At 36.0% G+C, this 22,580-nt stretch overlaps 1 protein-coding gene across 1 annotated transcript in view; it reads right to left on the reverse strand.

The window, feature by feature from the left end:
- Positions 1 to 16,546, reverse strand: part of POP4 (POP4 homolog, ribonuclease P/MRP subunit) — a 55,695-nt gene extending 39,149 nt beyond the window's left edge. Inside the window, 2 exon segments of the mRNA XM_053719315.1 lie at positions 15,113 to 15,582; positions 16,380 to 16,546. Of these exon segments, the coding sequence (XP_053575290.1) occupies positions 15,113 to 15,582; positions 16,380 to 16,546 (637 nt within the window).
- Between the last annotated feature and the right edge of the window lie 6,034 nt (positions 16,547 to 22,580).

Raw genomic sequence — 22,580 nt, forward strand, 5'->3', positions numbered from 1 at the left:
CCTAAACCTATCATAACTACTGTTGTATTTTTAGTACTTTTAAAGGCCAGTTTGTATATTCATTACATATTTATCCAAGCAGATATTTTGCTTAAATAACTGTCAATCACCAAAGAAGATGTTTAAGGTTAAACAACCTACTGACAAACTACCATACAGTGAAGGATATTTTTTTCTGATATAAACACTTTAATCATCTGACTTTCAAAATAATGTCTTAATATAAAAAAATAAAAAATATATATATATATATATATATACATACATATATATATATATATATATATATATATATATATATATATATATATATATATATATATATATATATATATATATATATGTGTGTGTGTGTGTGTGTGTGTGTGTGTGACCAGAGTGAATGCAAGCCCTGGTGAACATCTACTTAAAAAGAATTTTTAATTTTTTACACCCTGCCCCAAAAATATTATGTCTAAAAAAAGGCCTTAAACCTGGGGTGGGGTGGAGGGTGGGGGGGGGGGGGCAGCAGAGTTTTGAGTGCCTAGGGCAGCACAAAACCTAAATACGCCCCTGTGCTTTAGCTTCGGAGTCATATACCTACACAAACTATTGTTATGGTATCTATGTTTCTACTGCTGCAAAAAAAAGGCTTGAAAAACCCAGAAGCTAGGAAGCCATAGCTCTGTGCATATAAAAGGGACAGTCTACTCCAGAATTGTTATTATTTCAAAAGATAGATAATCCCTTTATTAAACATTCCCCAGTTTTGCATAACCAACACGGTTATGTTAATATACTTTTTTCCTCTATAATTACTTTGTATCTAAGCCTCTGCAGACTGCCAATCAGTACTGACTCATAAACAACTTTATGGGAGTGAGTACAATGTTGTCTATATGCACACATGAACTAGCGCTGTCTAGCTGTGAAAACTATCAGAATGCACTGAGATAAGAGGTGGCCTTCAACGTCTTAGAAATTAGCCTGCCGAGGTTCAGCTTTCAACAAAGAATACCAAGAGAACAAAACACATTTGATGATAAAAGTAAATTGGAAAGTTGTTTAAAATTGCATGCCCTATCTGAATCATGAAAGTTTAATTTTGACTAGACTGTCCCTTTAACTTCTAAAACCTATTTTTTTTGTATAAAAAAAACACAGATACCTAATTGTGACTTAAAGACAGGGTCATTTCTTATTTATGCTGAAATCTGTTTAAAATGTCTTGTATTTTCAGGCTTGTATTGAACCTATTCACAGCACTTCATACTTTATTGATGTTTTATAAACAATAATTACTTACTTTCATCTTGTATACTTTATAAGATGTTTTTATGGCTTCTCAGAACTTGTATTACCCTATGTTTAGACTATCTTGATACATCCTATTATTGCTGCACAATATTAATAGAGCTATAAGCATTTAATGGCAAATTATTTTTATTATAACTTCTCATATTTCTTGAGAATGTTAGTCTTTTTATTACTTGTCATAATGAAAAACTACAAACTTAGCATAGTGCTATGTTCATATTTTAGATTTGATTTTTACTAATTAATTTTTGTAATAGTTATCTAGTGATATAAGGTTATTATTGCTATCATAACTTGTTAAGTCCATGTTATAGTGTCCATAACATTACATAACTATTAAACTGTATTATATATATTTAGGACAGGACTTAAATTTGCTTAGCATTTAGAAGTCAGCCTAAAAAAATAAAAAGCAGAAACAACTTTTTTTTTAGGATATTTGTATGGAAAACCTTAAAGGGACAATACAATTAAAATTAAAATGTTCATGATTGAGACAGAGGTCTCCATTCAAGAAACACGAGATGGACAACTCTGAACCTGTCCGCTCTGGCATTGTTGCTAGCGCACAGCAATATGCTACCTGCATTTAACATTGCACAAGTATCTACTTGTGCTCACTACGTCCTGCTTACACATGGCCAATCGCATACGAGCCTGGACAAGTCTAGGGGATTGCAAATCTCCAGCACAGAGCTGGAGTATAGGTTAAGATGCAGCTGTCTGATAACCGCTGGTTCTTAACTATAGGCTGCAGACTCGCTCATGCTAGCCTCTACCAAAGGCACTATAAAGCTGTACTGCAGCTTGCTAAATGGAGCCCAGAGCAAGACATTTTAAACCACTTTCCAATTTACTTCTATCAAATTTGCTTTGTACTCGTGGTATCCTTTTTGAACAGTAAACAAAGGTAGGCTGATAAGTATCTTTAGTAATCCAACATTGCTATAAACATTGTTGTAAACAATGTTGCCAATGGGCTAAAGACACATGAACGCTCCTGAACTCACGATTACTTTTTTTTTCAAATAAACTTTATTTAGAAAATCATCAAATATACAATATGCTCTTTCAGGTTGGGAGGGAGACAATCCCTCTCCTCCCTTCCTTCAAAATAAATCTTTCAAGTTATCATCAACATTTGCTTTTCATTTCTGTGTTACTGATTCTAACTATATATTCAACTGTTCACCATAACATTATTGATGAGTGTCCATCCATATTGCCTGTTTCTTACAATGTTCATAAAGCAATTCTGAGCTATTCATTGTCAGTCAACTGATATCCTATCAAATATTATATTTTTCAACATTACTAACAACAAACTAATTACGATACCAAGTGCATTGCTATGCATAGTTAGTATAGTTATAAACTATTGGGAGGTTTCAACTCTGCCCGTGTAAATCTATTATATCCTTCCCTTTATTATTTTTTCTCACTAAAATGTCTTGTGTTCTAACCTCTGTGATGTTGTGGTGTGAATTTATTAAACCCTTGGTCTGTAAGATTCTTGACACTCCTTCCACTGCATCAGCATTATCTCCTGAGTTTTTAATGAGTTATTTTGCATGTGGTGGTACCTTTCCAAATGTAGTAATGTGTCTACCTGCTTTTTCCATTCCTCAACCGATGGTGCAACCTTGTTCTTCCAATGTTTGGGGATCAGCATTTTTGCCCCGTTTAACATGACTAACCTAAGGGCTTTTGCAGCCTTACTATCGAGGCTGGGTAACGAACGAAATAGGAGGGTCTTAGGATTATTCTGCAAAGATTTCCCTGTTGCTATTCTTACATACTCAAATATCTCCGTCCAGTATCTATCCAAGCCAGGGCACTCCCACCATATGTGAGTTAGTGTGCCGTTGTTTCCACATTCTCTCCAGCACTTCCCTGAGGTTGTTTTATATATTTGCTTTAACCTGACAGGGGTCAGGTACCATCTTGATAAGAATTTATAGTTTGATTCTTGTACCCTAGTTGAGATTGAGGATTGTTTAGTGGTCTGAAACGCTACTAGCCATTCCTGTAGCTCGATATCTGTGTTTAGTTCCTTCTCCCATGCTCTAGTGAATGTGGGCAAGGTTTGTACGTCTTCTGGTATCAATAATTTATATAAAACAGATGTAGCATGTTCAGTGGGGGTTTCACGTAAGCAAAGAGTTTCAAATGCAGTGGTCTGCCTGAGTAAATTATGTTTATGTCTGTGTGTCGCGAGGTAGTGGCTCATCTGTGAGTACCTTAGCCAATTCATATTGTCACCTATCTCAGTCTCTTTAATGTTCTCAAGGGATTTCATTTTACCATTGTCAGTCAATATCTTGAATACTCGTGTTTTAACGGAAGTGTTTTGGTCTAAGTCTGAGCTCCTATAGTTCCAAGGCAATGCCGGGTTCTGACAAATTGGTGTCATGGGTGAAAAGTGTGATGAGATCCTTTCTGAGGTGTTCATGAATTTATCCCATATAGTGAAAAAGTCTACATATAATGGATACTTTTCTACCGTCTGTGGTCTGTCCTTTTTTGCTAGCCACTCCAAACCTCCCACGTTCCCTGAGCCCAATATGGCGCGGTCCAGTTGTACCCATATTTTATTATAATCGTTGTAGCACCAGTCAAACAAAGTGTGTAGCACAATCGCTTGCTTATATACCTCTATGTTAGGTAGTCCCACCCCTCCTCTGTCTCTTGGTAAATAGAGCGTTTTTCTTGGAATTCTTGGTCTAATGTCCCCCTAGATATATAGTTCTATTATATTTTGAAGTCTTTTTAAGTATTTAGAAGGCAGAGTTATGGGTGTTGTTTGTAAGAGGTATAGTAGTCTTGGTAAGACGTTCATCTTAATGACGTTAACCCTGCCTAAACATGAGATTGTTTTGTTTTTCCAATTAGACAAGTCAATTACCAAGCTTTTTTCCAGTTGTTTATCATTTGCATGAAAAATCTCTTGTTGGTCTGGGGATAAATAAATGCCTACATATTTCATTTTGATAGCTTGTCTTCTGAGTGGGCATGTTTGTAGCGTGTCATTAATTGTTGTCGTATAACGTTATATTTAATAATTCAGACTTTGCAAGATTTAACTGGAAGTTTGCAACTTCCCCATACTCCTTGAAAATCTCTAATACCCGGGGCAATGACGTGTCTATGTTTGTTAAAGTGAGCAGAATGTCGTCCGCGTATAGTGCTAATTTATGATGTCTGTTTGCTATGTTAAGACCAGTTACTAGTTTGTTGTCTCGGATTTTCTGGGCCAACGCTTCTATTGTGAGTGCAAAGAGTATCGGGGAAAGTGGGCATCCCTGCCTTGTGCCATTTTGAATTAGAAACTTTTCGGAAAGTAGTCCATTCACTTTTACTTTTGCTGTGGGGCTTCTATATAGTGTGAGAATTAACTGTATAAACCTACTACTAAATTTCATTTTGTGAAGGACTGATTTAAGGAATTGCCAATTTACCCTATCAAATGCCTTTTCCGCATCTGTAGATATAAGGGCCATTTGTATCTTATTTATTTGGGCATATGTGATTAATTGGAGGGTTCTGAGTGTATTGTCACGCGCTTCCTGTCCCGGTACAAATCCCACCTGGTCTGGGTACACTGTCAGTATATTTATAAGAATCTTAGTAGTGCTATCCAAATAATAAATCAGTTTATGGCAGGGTTACAAACACAATATAAACAAAAAAAAAATAGCAACCCTAATCAACCATGCATCTACTAGACCATACAATTAATATAAATACCTGAATTATTTTATTTAGTTAATATCCATGAACATATTGAAGTATATTTGCAATAAAAGGAAACTAAATAATATTATAGGCGCTTGAAAACTATTTAAATATGTTATGCAAAATTCCTACACGCTTATCTTAAGAAACCAGCCTTATATACAAGTCTTTTAACATCCAAGCAATACAATTCTAAACAGTGTTTATAAAATAATAGGATAATATATATATTCTGCTATTTAACTGCAATTTATCCTACTCTGCCACATACAGTAATAATAAATGTTTATTTTAAATGTTTGCATACAAATAGGCAGGCTAAGAGCTATCTGAAACAATGGCATACAGTTTAAAAGTATAATCTGTACTTTAAATCTATTAACTGTAAAGGCTATGCATATGACTTATCTTACAAAACCCAGAAAACCGTATCTTTAAACTGCAGTGACTTTAAAATATCACATGTAATTAGCAGTCCTTTTCTTATACTCTCTATATATATATATACGTTACCAAAATGATATCCAACTTCCCAAAATGATATTCAACTTCAAGATTTTTCACACCTCATATAAAATAAGTGTAATTGCAATGGAATAGGAGAAATATGGCCCACTTTGTTTTTGTAGTTTGACTGTGTCCCACGCAAAACAGTTTCAGTCAGTTCAAAAACTCTGTAGCCAGTGTGTCCCCTTCCTTCTGCATCAACTTATTAGTCTAATCATAGGTGTGAAATATGGGTGGCCCTTCGAAACCTTGTCCCTCTATTGGATAATCTGAATATCCCATTTCCAACAGCCAAAAAGCTTTCTGGCTGTAGTTCTCTCATGGCAACACTGGGTGGCATCATTACAAACATACATAGCAACATTTGAATCAACTTAAATCAGTATTTCTATCAAATGGTTATTCATTTTATCATAATTTATTGCAACAACTATTCACAATATTTGTTTTGGATAAGTTATATCTTAATGAATTTTCTGATTATTCTGATACCAAATATGTTATATTATTAACATTTTATTATATTAAGGCAATTTAATACTGTTAATTATTAGCTTAAAATGCATTATAATTTTATCTGTATCCTGGCATTTATATGTGAATAATAGCTTATTTTTAATTCAGTATTGTACTGTATTCCAAGTGAATCCTGTCTATGTAGATCTGAAATAAAAATAAATGTTAATAATCACTTCTCTTCAGGTCCATAAACATCTATTCATGTTCTTAAACACACAGAGGCTAAGTAAGATCTTTTATGTTTTCAAAACATATATATATATATATATATATATATATATATATATATATGCACTTCAAATAAGGGATTACCAAAATGGTCATTCAATCTATACTAATTCTGAATTTATTTCCTATATAAATATCCCCTGCAGCAATCATCCACCTAATACAATGTGCTTAATTTTAATATATATATATATCATGAATCATTCCAAACATACATGGAAAACTGGCATTGTTCCCCTTGCAAAATGCATCCAACTCTATCTGTGTCACCTTCCCCCTAGCTGTGTAAAATTCCAGAGGGGTCCTTGAACACATTCTTTTCTCTCACCAAATGTTTTGGGAGTTATAAAACTCTGCATATATAGTCAAATGAGTAGGAAAAAAAAATGTGTGTGTGTTTTACACCATAGGAGGTGGTACTTCAAAAGCTATGCTGATTTTCAATCCTGATAAACGTGTATTCATCCAGCTAACCCATCTGGTAAGGGGGTTGGGACCCCCTGTGGTGTTAAACAAACTCATGTTCAATTAATCCTGAGGTCTCATCTAACATATACAGTGTATAAAATATACATATATATGTATACATATGTAATATTCATCATAATATTCATATACTCTGACATAAATCCCCCTTCCAACTTCAAATAGATGTAGGACACATGTATTTGAATTGGCTTAAAGTCAGTGGTATTTGATGAGGATCAACCGTATATCTCATAGACAGTCTCTTATGTAGAAAGTTTGTTATTTTGAGCCTTCATGTTTATCAGTTGGGCACCTTTAAACTGCAGTATGTCTTTAGTTCATTTGGGGATATGACACTTCATTCTCCCTCTATGACTTGTAGTTGGGATCTGGGATGACATGCCCGCAATTGATTGATATGGACCCATTTATCTATGAAACTTTCATTTTTGGGGATCCTTATTTTATAGGCCACTGGAGATATTTTGTCAGTAATGACGAAAGGACCTTTCCATGAGGGAAGAAATTTCTTCTCCCTAACCTGATCTCTTCCAAAGTTATAAAGATAAACTTTATCATTTATTTCATATTCCTTTTTGTACGTTTTGAGATCATAATAGGTTTTAGTGGTAGTTGCGGCTCTTTCTAAATTCCTTTGAGCAAATGCAAAGGCATATTGCAGGTGTTTTCTTAGGTTCTCCACATATTGATGTGTATTGGCAGCGTTTATCAAGTTTTGGTCTGATGTACGGTATAGTAGATGCTGAGGTAGAACCATTCTTCTACCAGTCATCAGTTCAAAAGGTGACATCTTGGTAGCACTACTTGGAGTTGCTCTTAATGCCATTAAGACTAGAGGTAGTTTTACATCCCAGTCTTTACCTGTTTCACTCACAAACTTTTTGAGGATTTTAACAATGGACTGGTTGTAACGCTCTACACCACCACTTGAGGCAGCTCTATAAGCAATATGGAGCTTTCTTTTAACCCCTAGTATTTTCCACATTTTTGTCATTACTTCGCTAGTGAAGTGGGTCCCCCGATCTGATTCGATTCTTTGGGGCAAACCAAATCTGGAAAATACATGGTTGATGAGCAATGCTGCACATGTTTCAGCACTATTGTTAGGTGCACTAATGCACTCTACCCATTTAGTGAACAGGCATGTCACTGTTAACATGTACTTGTTACCTCTTGATGATCTTGTTACTGGGCCAATAAAATCAATTTGTATATCTGACCATGGCATTACCATCCCCCTTTTCTGCAATGGCGCTCTATGCGTTGGTCCAGTGGGTTGGAACTGTGGGCAGATTAAACACCCTTGACAGTAGGTTTGAACATCTTTCAACATGTGTGGCCAAAAAGCGTAATCACGCAATATTTCATACGTGAGTTTGGCACCACGATGACCAAATGTGGGAGCATCATGGGCATGTTGAAGCATTAGACCTCGGAACTTGGTGGGTACTACCCACTGCTGGATGCCAGTTTTGGAGGTTCTAATTAACAAACCATCCTGTAATTTGAATTGTGATTTAGATTTTATTAAGATTCTCAGATCTTCTTTGCCAATGCAATCATCTTTTGAGATGGGGTTGCTTTCAGGATCTTCTATGTGTTTATAGAAGATGCCTACAATGGGGTCTTCTTTTTGACTAGTGATCAGGTCCTCACTAGGAGAATCCTGACTCCATTGTACCAAATTAGGCTCACTCTGTTGTTTTGCCTGGTTTCTGGTAATGGCTTCTACTTGAATTGCACCCATTAAGTGGTCAGTATTAAGGAGTTCTCCAGTTATGGCTCCTTGTTTGGCTAATGAATCCGCAAGGTCATTGCCTTCCTTATCAGGACCTAGAACTCTGGAATGACCCTTGGTCTTTTTCCAGTGTATGGTTAAATCATTGGATACCACCAGATTATCAATCTCGCAGAACAACTTGCCATGCTTGACTGGTTTGTTATTGCTTTTCTGCATGCCATTTCTTTTCCAAGTTGGCAGGTATTCAACAAAACTGTCACGTACATAATTTGAGTCAGTTATGATCACAAATTCATGAATACCATGTTCAATAGCCATTTCAATGGTTTTGAAAACAGCAGTTAGTTCTGCAACTTGACTGGATCTTGGTCCAATGTTGAAACCTACAGATATATTTGAGTCTCCATTTGTCCAAGTTATACCAATGCCAGCTACTAATCTGCGCTCACTATCAATAGTGGCGTGGTAAGAACAACCATCAACATACACCCAAGGTAATGTTTGACAATGTTCCTCATTGTATATTTTATATCGGGAAAGCAATTGTTCCTCCAGAAAATCATCTTCTGATAATTCTTCCCCAGGATCTCTAGCAGTACAGTCGTGGAGCTCAGCAAGCCCTTGTGCGACTGGATTCTTTTTATTCTGTTTGTAGCGAATTTCTAAGGGCCAGCCTTGTAAGGAAAGAGTCCACACTGTTATGCGGCTATTAGACAGATTCCCATCTCTTATTCTCTCACTTTGCAAATATAGCAAAGGCTGGTGGGCCGTTTCTACAATAATTTTCTCGCCCTGTATATAGCTGCGGAAATTTTGTAGAGCCCATACAGTAGATAAGAGGGCTTTTTCGCAATCGCTAGATTTTATTTCTACTGGGGATAGATTTTTGCTCGCATAAGCAATGGCTTTGTTCAAATTATCATGCTTTTGGTATAACACAGCACTCATGCTTACATCTGTGTAACCCGTCTCTAAGAAGAAAGGTTTACCACCTTCAGGGTACGCTAAGCAAGGTGCTTGAGTGAGTTTTCTCTTCAGCTCTCTGATGGTTGTCTCTTGAGACTCACTCCAGTGCCATTTCACATCCTTCTTTAGAAGAAGTAGTAGTGGTTTAGCTAATTCCGCATAATTATCAATGAATTTGCGAGAATAATTCGTCATACCCAGGAATGATCTCAATTCCTTTAAGTTAGTTGGGTTTTTAGAATTCACTATCGCTTCTACCTTTTTCTTCTGGGGATTTAATCCGTCAGAAGTAACTTCATGTCCCAAGAAGTTTACACGAGTGCGGCACCATTGAGCTTTTTGCAGGGATAATTTGACACCTGCCCTTTTAAGTTGGCTGAGAATGTGTTTAAGCTCTACGATGTGTTTTTCAAAGTCTGTGCTTTTGATTAAAACATCATCAACATAAGATAAGGTCCCCCTTTCCAGTGCATCAGGCATAGCCTTATGCATGAATACAGCAAATTCATGTCCAGAATTTATGTATCCAAAAGGAAGTCTTTGAAATGCATATTGGACCTTTTGGAAGGAGAATGCTAGCTTATATTGGTCCTCTTCATGTACCTTTATGGTCCAATATCCCTGTGCACAATCAATGGCAGTGAATATTTTGGATCCTTGCATTTGTGCTAGGCACTGGTCAATGTATGGTACAGGCCAGCCAGACATGTATACTCGTTTGTTTAGCTGTCTTAAGTCAGCACACAAATGCCATTGTCCATTGGGTTTAAGGACACCTAGAATAGGGTTATTATAAGAGCTGTGCACCTGTCTGATAATACCTCTTTCTTCCAAATTCCTTATGATCTCTGCAAGAGAATCATATGAGGCTAAGGAAAGTCTGTATTGTTTGACAAATACAGGTGGCGCATCGGGATCTGTTTGTATTCTTGCAATGTGCAAGTCTGTAGTACCACAGTCATAAGAATCCTTAGCGAAAATATCCTTGTATTCCATTAGGAGTTCTCGCAGCTGTTGGCGTTCGTCATCGCTGGAACAGCCATTAGCTAAGGATATTTGCTCTTCGACTATTTGCTGAAATCCTGGAAAGATTTCAGGCTGTCCTATTTCATAGGCTTCTTCCAACCTAGAGGTGAGATCCCCTTGATTATAATTTACATTGCTCCCATGACTCTGGGTATTGGGGTAATCTTGCTGTTTGATTGGCTGATCAAACACTAGAGAGGCTTCTTCAATTTTACAGATGCCTTCTTCTGAGCTGAAGGGATAAATAGACTGAATATTAAATAGACCCTCTGGCATAGATGCAAAGGATTGTTCCATTAATTGTTCTTCAGTTAGGTATCCTTCAGGTATTAGCCCAATTACATTATTCTGGAATCCAAAAGTGTAATAACTTGATTCCAGTGCATATCCTGTGGTAGTTCCCTTGGATAATGTTATATCCTGTGGGGTCATGTTATGCACAATAATATTTATTGGCACAGTTCCAATATTCACCATAGGAGTGTAGGTTACTGAGACACCCAGATTTTGTATTCTATGGGAGAGGCAAATCAGTGTTTCAGAAGTTTTTAATTTCTGACCTCTCTTTACCTGTAAGGGTAAAAGAAATTTATCAGCCCCAGCAGGAATTATAACATCGCTAGATACCTGCATATTCACAGCATATGGCAATTGCTGGTTTGATTTCAGGGCTGCATTTTCATCCTGAAATACTTCAGGGTCCCCCTTTAACCTGCTCCAGAGGCAAGAATTAATCAAATCTATTTGTATGGCATATCTATGTAAGATATCATTGCCAATGTATATTTGATTATGGGGAGTATTTAAAACTAAAAACAGGTGCTTCACTGACTTATTACCTATAGAGATAGATAATAAGCACTTAGCTGTGATGTTATAGCTTTCAGACCTGTCATCCAGGCCGTTGACACTGTGGTCTTGGGGAGAAAGATATTTAATCACTTTAGGTTCAGCTATTTGCGCTAATAAACCTTCGCTTATATAGCTAGCTTCCTGTTTTAAGTTTATTTTAGCATACTTGGTTTTACCAAGGTCATGCACTTGTATAGGGATAAATAGATCCTCTTTAACTCTCTCAATCCCTGTGAGGTATTGAGCGTGGCCTCCCCCCTTAGGGATTTTATGATCCCCCTTGTGGAGTGATATGGTTAATACATCGCCATCTAGGGAAATATTCGCTATCTTTCCAGGCGAAATTTTAAAAGTATTACCATCAGAGCCACTAAAAGGAGTCTGATCATCTATTTGTAGAATAGTGATTTCAGGTACAGAGTTATTTCTGAAATGAATCTCCACAGCATCTGGTTTCTCTTCCACCACGTGACAGCTATGTCGGGCGTGAGATATACCAGATTTTTCATAATTGATAGGCCGTTTAACTTGTGACCAAATTACATTATTTATGCAATCAATTCATCCATTTTATTTTTGGCTATTTTTAAACCCTCTTCGCGTCTGCGCAAGGAACGAATACTATTTTCTAGCTCCAGTATTTGCAATCGTTTGTCTGTGACACAAAACGACATTTCGTCAATTATGCATATTAAAAGGGGCCAGGATTTTAGTATTAGTTCGTCTCGCTTTTTGGGAGCTTTGCATTGATTAATCATTAATAATTCCTGGAAGAATTCATTCTCTTCATTCCACATATTATTATTAACGGTAATATTTTTAGCCCTAGTTTCAAGCGTATCCATAAAATCATTTAATTCACCCGCAATATTAAACTTCCCTTTAAGGTAACTTAAGATATCTTTCTTAAGGACCTGACCTTTAGTAATAGGTATGGTTATGTATAGAATTAAATGAGTCACTTCTGGCTACAGACATTATTATATTGGTTTAGTACTTAGTTAAACTAAAACGCTAATACAATTTTTGCCAATAAAAAGAGAGAAGGAAAAATTTTATATTTAAAAAAAAAAATATTATTAATTTTGAAATATGAAAAATTAATATTCCGAAATATGAAAAATTAATATTTTTGATTAACTTTGAAAATATGAAAAATCAATATTTTTGATTAATTTTGAAATATGAAAAATTAATATTTTTATTAATTTTTCAAAATTAATCTTTAATAATATTTCAAGATATTAATGTCAATCTCGAAATATGAAAATTAATATTTCAACTTTTCAAAAAAAATAAAAAAATAAAAAAATTATATCTTCAAAATATTAATATCGAAATATGAATTTTTTTTTTCTCTTTTATAATAATTTCTATTTACTTACTAATATATTATATCAATTATGATGGAATATTAATAAATCTCAGAAAAAGTGCCTCCAATTATTATGTCAGTATATTTATAAGAATCTTAGTAGTGCTATCCAAATAATAAATCAGTTTATGGCAGGGTTACAAACACAATATAAACAAAAAAAAATAGCAACCTTAATCAACCATGCATCTACTAGACCATACAATTAATATAAATACCTGAATTCTTTTATTTAGTTAATATCCATGAACATATTGAAGTATATTTGCAATAAAAGGAAACTAAATAATAGTATAGGCGCTTGACAACTATTTAAATATGTTATGCAAAATTCCTACACGCTTATCTTAAGAAACCAGCCTTATATACAAGTCTTTTAACATCCAAGCAATACAATTCTAAACAGTGTTTATAAAATAATAGGATAATATATATATTCTGCTATTTAACTGCAATTTATCCTACTCTGCCACATACAGTAATAATAAATGTTTATTTTAAATGTTTGCATACAAATAGGCAGGCTAAGAGCTAACTGAAACAATGGCATACAGTTTAAAAGTATAATCTGTACTTTAAATCTATTAACTGTAAAGGCTATGCATATGACTTATCTTACTAAACCCAGAAAACCGTATCTTTAAACTGCAGTGACTTTAAAATATCACATGTAATTAGCAGTCCTTTTCTTATACTCTATATATATATATACATTACCAAAATGATATCCAACTTCCCAAAATGATATCCAACTTCAAGATTTTTCACACCTCATATAAAATAAGTGTAATTGCAATGGAATAGGAGAAATATGGCCCACTTTGTTTTTGTAGTTTGACTGTGTCCCACGCAAAACAGTTTCAGTCAGTTCAAAAACTCTGTAGCCAGTGTGTCCCCTTCCTTCTGCATCAACTTATTAGTCTAATCATAGGTGTGAAATATGGGTGGCCCTTCGAAACCTTGTCCCTCTATTGGATAATCTGAATATCCCATTTCCAACAGCCAAAAAGCTTTCTGGCTGTAGTTCTCTCATGGCAACACTGGGTGGCATCATTACAAACATACATAGCAACATTTGAATCAACTTAAATCAGTATTTCTATCAAATGGTTATTCATTTTATCATAATTTATTGCAACAACTATTCACAATATTTGTTTTGGATAAGTTATATCTTAATGAATTTTCTCATTATTCTGATACCAAATATGTTATATTATTAACATTTTATTATATTAAGGCAATTTAATACTGTTAATTATTAGCTTAAAATGCATTACAATTTTATCTGTATCCTGGCATTTATATGTGAATAATAGCTTATTTTTAATTCAGTATTGTACTGTATTCCAAGTGAATCCTGTCTATGTAGATCTGAAATAAAAATAAATGTTAATAATCACTTCTCTTCAGGTCCATAAACATCTATTCATGTTCTTAAACACACAGAGGCTAAGTAAGATCTTTTATGTTTTCAAAACATATATATATATATATATATATATATATATATATATATATATATATGCACTTCAAATAAGGGATTACCAAAATGGTAATTCAATCTATACTAATTCTGAATTTATTTCCTATATAAATATCCCCTGAAGCAATCATCCACCTAATACAATGTGCTTAATTTTAATATATATATATCATGAATCATTCCAAACATACATGGAAAACTGGCATTGTTCCCCTTGCAAAATGCATCCAACTCTATCTGTGTCACCTTCCCCCTAGCTGTGTATTTGCAACACATCTTACTTTGAAATCACAAAACTTAGGTGAGAAATTCCAGAGGGGTCCTTGAACACATTCTTTTCTCTCACCAAATGTTTTGGGAGTTATAAAACTCTGCATATATAGTCAAATGAGTAGGAAAAAAAAATGTTTGTGTGTTTTACACCATAGGAGGTGGTACTTCAAAAGCTATGCTGATTTTCAATCCTGATAAACGTGTATTCATCCAGCGAACCCATCTGGTAAGGGGGTTGGGACCCCCTGTGGTGTTAAACAAACTCATGTTCAATTAATCCTGAGGTCTCATCTAACATATACAGTGTATAAAATATACATATATATGTATACATATGTAATATTCATCATAATATTCATATACTCTGACAACACCAACCTTGGGAGATAAGTGTTTATTCTAGTGGCTAGTATTTTGGCAAATATTTTTATGTCTGAATTTAGTAGTGAGATGGGTCTATAATTTTCAGGTCTATCAGGTGTTTTCCCCGGTTTAGGAAGAACCGTAATGTGTGCTTCTAGCATGTTGTCTGTAAAGCCCCCGTCCTTGAGTAGGGAATTGAATAATTTGGTTAGAGGGGCCAGTAAATGATGCATGAAGCTTTTATAGTATTTAATACTTAGACCATCTGGTCCAGGGCTCTTCCCGTTTGGCATGTTTTTAATGGATTTTTTTATTTCTTCAGGTGTGATTGGCAAATCTAAGGTTTCGGAGTCGTCACTATTTAGTTGGTGAAGCTGTATGTCATCTAGTAAATTATCTATGTCTTCCTGTGTACCTTTCATCGGGATACTATACAGCTTCCCATAATACTGTCTGAAGGTGTCCGCTATATGTATGCTGTCTTTTTGTGTTTGTCCTGCTGTATCTGATATGTTATATACATGGTTATCTAGCTGTTTTCTTTTAAGAGCTTTCGCTAAGGATGAGCCAGTTTTGTCATTAACATCAAAGTATCGTTGCTGTAGTATGTTTGCTTTCCTCTGGTATTCCTTCATCAGGTAATTGTTAAGTACAGTTTTACTTTTGGAGAGTTCTTGTAGTATATCAGTGGAATTAGGGTGTTTTTTAAGTTCTGTTTCCCAGTATCTAATTTGAGAGGTTATTGAATTTGTGAATTGCCTATTGTTTTTATTTTCCCTAGCTTTATATCTTATAAATTCTCCCCTTAGTACGCATTTATGTGCCTCCCATAGTACTGACATGGCGGTGTCTTCATTAGTGTTTTCTCTGAAATAATGACCTATAACAGAATCCAATTCTGTCTGTGTTAGTTTATTGTCTAACATGTGCTCGTCCAGCCTCCATATAAATGGCTTTATCAGCATATTTGGCCATCTAATTGTGCACTTTACTGGGGCGTGGTCTGACCATGTGGTCGGTAGTATTGTTGAGTCTTCTATCAGTGTTAACCCTGCCTGGTCTGTGAGGATGTAGTCTATCCTGGTGTATATGTGATGCGGGTGTGAATAAAATGTATAATCCCTTTTGCGTGGATTTTTTGCCCTTCAAACATCATGTAATCGGAGTTGTTGCATCTGGGTGTGTATTCCCTTTATTACCTTGTGGGATGTGCTGGTTTTACCCGAAGAGGTGTCCTTTATTGGGTCTAATGGGGTGTTGAAATCTCCCCAAGCAGTAGAATACCCTTCGAGTGTTCCAGTATCAATTGGGTGACTTGTTTGAATAGCAAGTGCTGCCCTGTATTCGGCAGGTAGATATTTTCTAATGTGACTTGTGTATTGAAAAGAAAGCCTATCACTATTATATAAGCGCCATTAGGGTCCTTAATAACATGCGATGGACAGAAATGTATATGGTTTCTCATAAATATACCTACTCCTCCCTTTTTTGTAGGGCCTGATGCCATAAAGGCCGTTTTGTACCTGTTATTGATGAACTTTGGTTCTTTTCCCTTTTTGAAATGTGTTTCCTGCATGTACATTATATCCCCCAGTTCCTTATGCATATGATTAAAGGCTATTGAGCGTTTCTCTGGGCTGTTTAATCCTTTTGCATTAATGGTTAACAGTTTTATTTGTCTCGTCTGCATGATGAGGTGTATTGTTTCCCCCTGTGTCTCTAGAGGTGTTAACCTACCCTGTTTTAACAATTACTATTTCTTGTATATAGTAAGCCCTTGATTGTTATAAGCAATCTATGTATTAGGTTGTCAAGTACTATACTAACCAGAGAAGGAGCTGCATGTAAACTATTAGGTGGTGTTTCCGGGTATAGAGTGTTCCCTCACGTTTCTATATGCTATTAGTACTGGTATATATGCCAATGCACTGAACCTCCTTTAACTGAGAAATACAGAGTGAAAGTATTCCTTACAAATATAAGCCTAACCTTTTCTTTTGTCAGTGAAATGCAACAACTTACAGTATCAGACCCAGATATTGATCTGTGTCTCAATGCCATGCAATACAGAACAGTGTAACTTAATACAGTACAAACAAAAAACAGTAGAGGCAGTATCCCTGCCCCCAAACCCAACCTGTACAGATAAAATAAAAAAATTAAACATTGTTAGCATACGACCTTATATCAGCTGTCTAGTTTCCAAGTATACACTGCCGTTATTTCACAGCAAATAGTCCCCAGTTCATGCTTCAGATTCAGTATTTGCATCTGCTGCTATCTCTGGCTGAGGAGCTTTCTCTAGGGTGGAGGGAATCTTCTTTAGGGGAGAACGGGGACCATTCTCACGTGGAGGTAGTCTTGTTTCAGCGTGCTTCGCTTTTTCCAGTTGTTGTAGGCTGAGCTTCAGGGCCTCACAGAAATATGGTAGATCTTCTTGGGTTTTAAGGATCACAGTGGTGTTGTCTCTGGTTGCAATAATGCTGACTGGGAAGCCCCATCTGTATATAATCTTTTGTTCTCTTAGGATGTTTGTAATGTAATTGAGTTCTCTCCTCTTTTGAAGAGTGGTCGGGCTGAGGTCCTGGAAGATTTGTATGCGGTTTCCCGCGTGTGTGATATTTTGCTTCAATCTTGCTTGTTTCATTATTTCTTCTTTGTCTTTGAAGTGGAGCAATTTGAGTATTACATCTCTCGGCGGTGCCTTGGGTGGTGGTTTTGCACGTAGTGCTCTATGCGCTCTTTCAATCACCAAATCTGGGGCACAATTATCATCTTTAACTGTTCTGAATAGATTTTGCAAGCACCCCTCTAATGCCCCCGCCTGTATTGTTTCTGGTATGCCCCTTATTCTCAGGTTGTTTCTCCTTCCTCTATTGTCCAGATCTTCAACCTTGTCTAATAGCTGTTGTATGGTCTCTTCCTGGTCATAAGCCTAACGTAACATGTGTTGAATATCCGTATCCATGATATTATGTCTTTCTTCTAATGTTGTTACCCTCTGTGTCACTCTAGATAAATCTCTTTTCAAATCCCCATAACAATTTTTTACTTCTTTGACCATTTCTTTAAGATCATTCTTAGTACACAGTGGTAATAGATCCTCCTTTGTAAGCCCAGTTTTGTCATGTATCATTGGTGTGTTCTCCACCATGTCTCCTTGTGGGTTGTCTGTATCAGTGGTTGCTGGCATGGAATCTAGCACATGGTCAATAGGTTTTAAATAATGTTGCAGCATTCTGGACCTTGGTGTGTTGTCTGGTTTATTTGGCTTCTTTCCTGGCATTTTGTTCATGTAATGTAAGCAGATGGTTCACTGGATGTGACTGAAAGAAACGTTCATTCACTGTTAATCTGGCCAACCCAGCTTGTAATTAGAGAGGCTATGTTTTTCTTCCTTGTAATCCTGTCAGGAGTGTTCTTTTATTATATACCGGGGTTCAGCTTATCTTTGCCTGTGTGTCTGTTTGGCTGTTTTATGTTTCTCCCCTTTATGGTGCTGTTTCCTCTTGTGAGTTGCTTATATGTCTGCTTCTACTGTTTGATTAACGTATGGGGCCTGCTTTATAACATTCCTATCTATGCCCAGGGTTCCCCAGCATGTGGTGTGTTAAGTGGTACACTTACTGCATGTATTTAGTCCCCTTTTTTTTCCCCTTTCAGAGCTGCCTCTTATGCGACTTTACTCCCTGCTGCACTCCGTAATTATGGGCCGTCACTGATCGCATGACCACGTGGTATGGCGGTTCCGTTTTCTGGCCACTGTCTCCGCTGTCTACCGCTTCTAATCAGGTTTCCCCTGATACCTCCAGTTGTCGGTCTGTGCCTCTCCTCTCTTGTATCTTCTGTCCGATGCTGTATTTATGCGGTTGTCTGCATGTTATAGCCGGTGTCTCTGGCCAGTCCTCTCACCTCCGCTGCTGACTTTGTTTCCCCTGCGTTGTGCCTGCTTCCTCTCTCTGCCAATATCTATGAGGTGTTAGATACCAGATGCTGCTATTAGGGGTGTTTAAAGATGCCAATGTCTGTTAATTTAGTTGGGTTTGGGATGCCAGGGCATAGGAGCTATAGGATCACGCAGCCATCTTCCAGACCGGCTAAGCCCCGCCTCCCTACGATTACTTTTTAACAAAGGATACCAATGAAAAGAAAAACTGATAAAAATAAACTAGAGGCTTATTTAAAAGCTCATGGTCTACCCAATCAATTTATGTTTAATTCTGACTTTACTGCCCCTTCCCATAGACACATTATTAGGCTGCTTTAGGGGTATTTAGCTCTATTGGACATACTATTAAATAAATATGCAAAATACAAATTATGAACCCCGAAATAAAATTTATATTTAATATTAGTTATGCCCAACATATATTAGCTAACTATTAAATTAGTCCAACTACAAAAGTGATGGTGAACTGTAGCTAATCTAATGCAATATAATGTAATCTTTGCCAGTAAAGAAGTCTATATGTACCTTTAATTAAAAAAAATCCATTTGTGAAAGGGTTAAATCAATAGTAATGGTTCTATTACGATAGTCAGTTTTTTCTTGGTGACCATTTCAAGGATCATCCAATCTGCCTGTGTGCCGTTCGGCACTCATTAAGAAGACTACGTGGAGAGAGGGTGGGACTGGTCTCTATGTCACAGCCGAGCCAATAGAAGAATTAAAGGGGTCAGAGGAACAACGATAACGAGCGAGTATAAAAATCTTTGATTATAAAATATATATGCAGTTTTTATTAAAAACAATATATAGGATTTTACTTGCAAATTAATATATATTTTTTTGTTGCTACAATCTTGAAGTCTGAAATAAACCATCACTTTAATGTAAATTCATTTCAACTTTTGCTCTCGAATGCAAGTTACCACTCTGTTGCCTGCCACCATGTGAATTTTTGAAAAAGCTTTGGCGAAAAGCGTCAGATGGCGCGTAGGGGGTCAGACCTTTGTCTATGATTAAAACTGATGCCATCCAGGTTTATCATTTTACTATTTGTATTCACAATAAATGCTATGTTTTAAACACCCTTTAGCCAAGTGGATGTGTAGCGCTACTTAGTGCATCAGTGATACCGCTTGCCTCGCTTGCATATGGACTTTGGCCAGTTAGCAGTATTTATTACTGTTTATAAGTTGTTTTATAACTGGTCCCTACAGTGGTAGGGCTCTCACTATGGTGTTATTTTTGGTAAAGCACCAGTAAACCATGGTTTTAAGTTACAGCTCTTTACAGAGTCAATTCATAACAGTTATATTACTACAGGAGCCAGAGTGAGCATACGACAGTATATCTAGTACAAAACATGTAGAGGGGCAGCACACTTGCAAGAAAGAACTAGTTATTAACAATTTAGGCTTATGTAAACCAACTTGGCTCTCTAGTAAGCAACAACAGATGAAATCAATACAGCTTTACTTTTTAACTCTAATTCTACTTCTCTTTCATAAATCAGCAGATATGAGACTTAGTGGTGCTGATACACATTTAGCAATGTCACACATACAGACCCTCTTCAGTACCTTAGACACACACACACACACACACACATATATATATATATATATATATATACTGTATATATATATATATATATATATATATATATATATATATATATATATATATACTGTATATATATATATATATATATATATATAGTATTATAGAGAAGGCCCCTCTGACTCACACATACACACACACATATATGTATATATATATTTAGTATTATAGAGAAGGCCCCTCTGACTCACACATACAGACACACACACACACACATATATATATATATATATATATATATATATATATATATATATATATATATATATATATATATATATTTATAGTATTATAGAGAAGGCCCCTCTGACTCACAAATACAGACACACACACACATAAATGTATATATATATAGTATTATAGAGAAGGCCCCTCTGACTCACACATACACACACATATATGTATATATATATATATATATATATATATATATAGTATTATAGAGAAGGCCCCTCTGACTCACACATACAGACACACACACATATATGTATATATATATATATATATATATATATATATAGTATTATAGAGAAGGCCCCTCTGACTCATACATACAGACACACACACACACATATATATATAAAGGGCTCCAAAGCACACATCCACTTGTGTGCTTTGGAGCCCTTTGCAGTTAAGTAGATAAAAACATATTAAAGCATATTAAAGCATATTTATGCAATATTTATATTAATAAAGGTTTTAACTATGTATTTACTGTAAATATATTTCTCATTCCAATGTTGAAGAATAAACTATTGTGTTTGTGCGAAAGCGGGGTGTTTGGTTTTTTTCCAATTTTTTTTTTCTTCATTGACTTCTAAGGGGGATATGTGAATATATCTTTGGCTTTTTTGACAAGCGCTAAACGCTTACTTCTGGCACAATTAATGCTAGAAAGGGAGCGTTAATTAGAGTACATACATAGAAGAAGCTCACAGACAATTAGAAGATGTAAATGTTTACAAGACACTTCACACTAACCCTACCAAACACTTTCAAGAACTCTTGAAAGATTTACTTGATGATGGCCTTGAACAAGGGGTGATGGACTTGTCGACCTTCGAATACCTATATATTCATGAACCGGTGACACCTATTTTCCACCACTTACCGAAGGTCCACAAGTCCATCACCCATGTTAAGGGTAGACCTATTGTTTCAGGGATAGGTTCTCTTTTTGAGAACCTGTCTAACTGGATAGAATCGTTACTACAGCCACTTGTTTGCAAGTTACCCTCATACTTGAGGGATACCAAACATTTACTTAACTCACTGAAAGAGATTACCTGGAGGGAGGAGTATAATTGGCTCACCATTGATGTGGTGAGCCTGTACTCCTCCATACCACATGAATTTGGTTTATTGGCTATCAGAGAAATGATGGATCTCCTTAGTGATTATGAGGATTCTCTTAAAGAATTTATTGTTAGAACTGTTCACTTTCTGTTGACCCACAACTATTTTGAGTTTGAAGGCATATTCTATCTGCAGAGGCGTGGGACGGCTATGGGGGCCAAATTTGCCCCAGCATACGCCAACCTATTTATGGGTTGGTGGGAGCTGTCCCACGTCTATGCAGATGGAAATCCTTACAGGGAGTCACTTGTAGGGTACAAACGCTATATCGACGATCTCCTGTTTGTATGGGTGGGGTCTAAAGCGGAGAGTGAACAGTTCATAGCCTACCTCAACAACAACCAAGTGGGTCTAGAATTCACTTCTCACTTTGAAGAGAATAGGATTGACTATCTAGATCTAACACTTGAAGGAGATCCTAACAGGGGATACATATCCACCTCACTATATACCAAACCGATATTCGCAAATTCCCTTTTGCATGCGAAGAGCTGCCACCCCAAGCACATGCATTATGGGGTGTCCAAAGGGGAAATGATAAGGATTAGACGTAATTGCTCTGATGACGATGCCTTTCTTAAGGAGAGTAGAACCTTGATTAATAAACTTAGAGCAAGAGGCTATCCAGAAAATAGCATCATGAGAGCCTATAATGACGTTAGGGTTATACCTAGAGAAGAACTACTCAAACCTAAAATACAGAAAACAAAAAATAGGAGAAAGGAGAAAGGCTTAAATCATGAGAATCAAACTGGAGGAGTCACTTTCGTGACTACCTACACCAAACAGTACAATAGTATCT

This window comes from Bombina bombina, chromosome 1 (assembly GCF_027579735.1).
Source record: "Bombina bombina isolate aBomBom1 chromosome 1, aBomBom1.pri, whole genome shotgun sequence".
Classification (NCBI taxonomy): domain Eukaryota; kingdom Metazoa; phylum Chordata; class Amphibia; order Anura; family Bombinatoridae; genus Bombina; species Bombina bombina.